The sequence below is a fragment of the Cynara cardunculus genome (assembly GCF_001531365.2).
Source record: "Cynara cardunculus var. scolymus isolate 2C chromosome LG 9, CcrdV1, whole genome shotgun sequence".
Classification (NCBI taxonomy): domain Eukaryota; kingdom Viridiplantae; phylum Streptophyta; class Magnoliopsida; order Asterales; family Asteraceae; genus Cynara; species Cynara cardunculus.
In genome coordinates this window covers 5902413-5908038 of record NC_037536.1, presented here as the reverse complement: position 1 = coordinate 5908038, position 5626 = coordinate 5902413, and the positions used below count along the sequence as shown (strand labels likewise).

General features: G+C 29.9%; 1 protein-coding gene across 1 annotated transcript; it reads right to left on the bottom strand.

Annotated features, from left to right (window-relative positions):
- Positions 1-2199: 2199 nt before the first annotated feature.
- LOC112518187 (non-specific lipid-transfer protein-like) lies at positions 2200-3109 on the bottom strand. The gene is made up of 2 exons (XM_025125799.1): positions 2700-3109; positions 2200-2372 (listed from the first exon to the last, which is right to left on the bottom strand). The coding sequence occupies exons 1-2, from the start codon at positions 3044-3046 to the stop codon at positions 2363-2365; spliced, it is 357 nt and encodes a 118-aa protein (XP_024981567.1). The 5' UTR covers positions 3047-3109; the 3' UTR covers positions 2200-2362.
- Positions 3110-5626: the final 2517 nt, after the last annotated feature.

Genomic DNA, 5626 nt, shown 5'->3' with positions numbered 1-5626 from the left:
ACGGATTTATTTTTTTTTAAATTTTTTGTAATTTTCCGCCGGAAAAGGTTAAAAAGTTTTTTTAATTTTTGAAAATTATTTTTCTTAAAAGTTACCGGCGGAAAATTTAAAAAATTTTAAAAAAAATAAATCCGCCGGAAATGTTTTTAGAAAAATCTTTTTTAAATTTTTTTAAAGATTAATTAATTTTAACAGATTAATTAACCCTTAATTAAGAAATCCGCCGGAAATCCGCCGATAATATAATCAGTTTAATTTTTCCGGCGGATTTGCAGCGGAAGTCAATAAAAGTTGATTTTTTTAACGTCCGCCGGAAATCCGCCGAAACTCTGCCGGAAAATTACCGGCGGAATTCGTCCGCTGGAAAAGGCGCCGGAAATACTCAGTTTTCTAGTAACAGTTTACAATTTATTGTTGTCTCAGATTCTGTAATTTACAATTTTTTATTGTTTTGGTTCCTTGTACTTAAATTTAAGAATTGATCTAAAAATGAAAATAGCAATAAATTACAAACTATATAAACGAAATTACAATTTCTTGATCACAAGAACGAGAATCGAAGTTATTAATGAACTACACAGATTAAAATTTGTTATCATTACAAATTATTTATCGACTTCAGATATGGTCCACAAGTCTTTATTATTCAAATTCAATGTGAAATATCGTTTCCATAAATTAAAGATAAAGTTATTTTAAAATAAACTTGTAATTCATTCTTGTTTCAATAACATCTTTTTGTTTGTTTAGTGAATATGATAAGAACCAAGAATCTTATTCGGTAAGAACGAGACAAGGATCATGAGTCTTACTCGATAAGTGAGGGTGACGACTCTTACCACGATAAATGCTTACCGGATAAATTGTTGCATATAATGACGTTTTGGTGGACTAAAATCTTACTCGGTAAGTAAATAATAATGTTAAGTTTACCGATAAACACTTACCGAGAAAATGTTTGATAAACGGCCCCTAAGTTTGTTTTTTTGTATTGTAAAGAATATAAATTACATGTATTCAAATTTTGCCTTCTACATGTCCATCAATTTACTCTGAATATAATACCACTTTTATCACACAAAAAAAGGACAAGAATTAAATAAGTATTGATATTTGAGGATTTTTAGAGGAAAAAAAAATCATAAAATTTAATTAAGAAGATATAATTCATATGTTCTAATTATTGTTGTCAATAAAGTTTGCAACAATTATTGGCATCATTTCATCTTTATTTTTAAATATCAACACTTTTATTTTCCATTATATAATTATTTAACTTATTGGTTAATCTTTTAACTTCTTAATTCTAGCGTCTGGATAATGGGTGTTCATGGGTTGGGTTAATCGAGTTGAAGACATTTGAACAACTTAACCCAATGCTTGTGGTTTGAAAAAATCTTAACCCCACCCAACCCAACCCAACCCAACCCAACCCAACCAAACCCAACTCGTACGGGTTGGTCGGGTTGATACTTTGGTATATTAAAATATTCTTCTGACTTTTAATATGCTATTTCTCTACTCATAATTTTTCTTTTTCATCAACAACCATTTGATACAACTTAACCATATTTCTTACATATGTCACATTCAGTTAATTTTTTCAATTTACATATATACGTTCATAGTTACTGAACATATATATGAATGTGTTATATAGAGATATGAATAGATTGAAAATATGTGTATATGAAAAATATACATGATAATGTAATTGTCTAATGTATATATTAATAAAAATTCAACAATTATATAAATCCAAAAAATAAAAGGATATCGAGTTCATCGGGTTTGGTTGAGTTCAAATAATAGTAACAGAATATCAAGCCAATACCTACGGTTTGACAATTTTACAACTCGATTAGACATCGGATTGGGTTATTTCGCATTGGGTTGATCAGGTTGGTCGGGTTTTTGAACACCCCTACTCTGGGTCATATTATACCTCTGATTTTTTCTCAAAATATATAATATTTGTATGCAATAAAGTTCCCAAATGTTTTTTTTATTGTTGGTGAGACTTGAACTATTGATCTTCAAGAATAGTAAGATTCGTTGTTAAGATTAGTAGTAGTACCCTGTGCTATTGACCAAATGGCAATACCTCAATGCTAGGTTGTAATAGAAGGACCTATTACGTACCGACCGATTGCCAATGATAGTAAAATAGTTGAAATAACGTTTATAAATTAATAATAACGCATAAAAAACACACACATATATATATGGCTAAGACATGATATAACAAGACTTTTCCAAGGAGAGATAGGGTTTTCCTTCCATATCTTTTTTATTCTAATAAGATCTTATATTCTAATCTTCGTCACCCCAAGTTTATCTTTCCATGCATTCGAGAGAAGCCTCATTGCACCCTGCAAGAACCACCCACATATATAAGAATATACAGATCACTGCTTGCTGCTCAAAAATGGTAACAAATAAACATGAACCCTAAATATGAAATACGAATCCAATAATTTGTCTTGAAAGTGTTACCATGAAACAACAAATTATAGGGTTGTGCATATTAGGTTTTCTGCAACTCATTTTGAGCTATTAATTTGTAATGATAGAAAAAAAAATTGTAAATTTGATCACTAGATCTAACTAAAAAAAGACATATATCATTTTTGGGACGATGAAAAAATTATTATTAATGAATTTTTGGAACAAAGAAATTATTAAATTAGTGGACATACTTGGCGCAGTCGGTGTTGGGGCTGATCTTATAAGGAATGCTAACGCCACACTTGCCGGGAAGGCCCGAGGCGTAGCTAGGGTTGATGCCTGAGTTCGAGGCATAAGCATTCTTCAGGCAACCGCAGGCCGTCTTGCGGTCAGGGGTCGATTGTGCGGCACCATTCAAACCCTTAACACCATTGCAACATGCTGACGAGACTGCACCACCGACCCTCAGGTAGTTCAAGCATGGCGCCAACTTCCCCACCACCTGACCACAACTAATGGCAGCCTCCGCATAAGGCGTTGCCACCACCATACAAGCCACCACAACACATAAAACCTGCATCATCATCTTCCCTGCCATCGTTCTAGCCAAAAGAAAACCCCTAGAAACTTGTAGAATAACTTGTGTTTTTTTATGGTTTCTGTTTTGGTGCAAGAAAAGGTTAAGGAAGGTACCATGTATTTATAGGGATGTCTATGCCTGAGCATGAGTATGGGAATTGTATTAAAAAAAATTGTCACATTCGCAAAGATGTACCACATTTAATTTTTCAACTGTTTCGAGAAAGTACTGCTAGTTGTAATTATCAAGGCAAAATACAACCAAAAAAAAATGTCTTAGTTCAGGTTGAATGTGACAGAATAAGTAATTTTTTTCGAATGAGGGTAAGAAATATTAAGGGGTTGTTTGGTTAGTGGTATTAAGCAATAATTAATGGGAATGAAAGTAAAAGAACTGTTTGATTTTCAATAATATAATGAAATCATTCTCCAAAAGCCTAAAATTTCATTACTGGTTAAACCGAAGGAAATGAAAATTCATTCCAATTTTCATTCTCTGTCATTTTCATATTCATTTCTCAGCATCATCCAAACAGACCTTATATCAAATAGAGATGCACTTGTGTTGCGTTATCATGCAAACTAACCAAATTTCAAAATATGCTTGTCCTCGTTCTTTTCTCGACTATTAAACTATTTATATTTATATCCAACAATGTGACAACTTATTTTCTATTGATGGAAATCAAGATTTGTGCGTGTATAATCATTTAATTGGGAGGAAAAGTTACAATAACTTAACCGTCACATATAGATATAAAATTATATTTATAAGCTTCTTACAAGTCTCAATTAAGATAATCGCATAATTTGAAGCATTATAAATTAAGATCAAGATAATCGCATGATAAATACCAAATTGCAACCGGATATTATACATATAAAGAGAGAGAGGGTGTGAGCTATTATGCAATCCGTTACATTTATACAAGTAATATAACTCAATATCAATCCTCCATTTAATTTGATTAGTATGTGATTTCATAAAAGTTTTTGATAATTAATGAACCTTAGTAATCTTCTATAAATATTCAAATCATAATAAATGAATTCTCATCATTTCTATAAATATTTCAATTAATTGGGTTTAAATGGATTGTAAAATATATATATATATATATATATATATATCATATAAATTAACAAGTTTGAAACAAAGACCTATTCGATTCCAAGTGTCATGAAATGAGAAGAGAAAAAGAAAGACCTATTAGATTCCAAGTGTCATGAAATGAGAAGAGAAAAAGAAAGCCCTATTAGATNCCTATTAGATTCCAAGTGTCATGAAATGAGAAGAGAAAAAGAAAGCCCTATTAGATTCCAAGTGTCATGAAATGAGAAGAGAAAAAGAGTGGTTGGTTGGAAGATGGTTTTATCATTAACTAGTATGGGAACCGCGCGTTGCGCGGTAGTATGAGTGATTTGATTAATGATCTGATGATTGTCTATATAAATATATATTAATTGTTAATAGAATCATCAACAAATCATATTCAAATAATTCGAAAAAGTTAAATAAAATATAGTTAGTGAAATTTTAATATACACACACATATATATATTGAGAGAGAGATTTGTTTAGTAATAAAATTGTAAAATTAAATAGAATGAGTAATAATAACGACGGAAATATTAAGGAATCTGACACAAATTTAAGAATAAAAAATACTCCACATAAAGATATGTCTCCTTCAAAGGATGATGTACATGTACTATTTTTCATCTTCAACACATACCTTGACTTWAAAAAYACAATRRTGAATGGACCGGACCAACCATACGATATGTAAAAAATCACATACCAAACTTAAAGACTTCAAATCTTTATAACCCAATAGATAAAATTATAACGCAATCAAAATCATAACATGAACATACATAAAATTATAATACGACTAAACTTACGATAAGAACATACTTAAAAATATAATCCAATCAAAATCATGATACAAACATACATAACATTCTAATACACTTTAAATTACAAAACAAACTTGCATAAAATTCTTACCTTAGATCATAATCAAAAATTCCCACAACCCAAACTTTAAAAGTTCAAATTTTCATGACTTGATATATAAACGTTAAAAAACTCGAAAACCTGCAAACTAAAAAACGTTCAACATGCATAAGTAAAAATTACATGGTGAACTTGAACATTTTAAATCTTTACCTAATACATAAGAGTTATAATGCAAACAAAAATCACGATACAAACATAAATAAAATTATAATGCAATCAAAATAATGAAACAAATCAGTATAAATATTTTACCTTATATKGCAACCAAAAAATCAAATATTGAACTTGAAGACTTCTTTTCAAATCTTCATGACATAATGCATAAAAACTATAATGCAACCTGAATAACTTAACGATACAGACATACATAAACTTATGAGAGAAGTGAAAAAAAAACTATGAAGATTATCAATAGTAAAATAGAAGAAAAACCAAAGAGAAAGAAAATAAATTTAGAGATGTATAAGATADARATAGAATTTGAGAGGGTGTGAGAGATGAAGATGAATAAATAGTTGTTGTTTATATGTATATAAATAAATGATTGATGGGAAAAGATGAAGGGTTTGAAGTTAT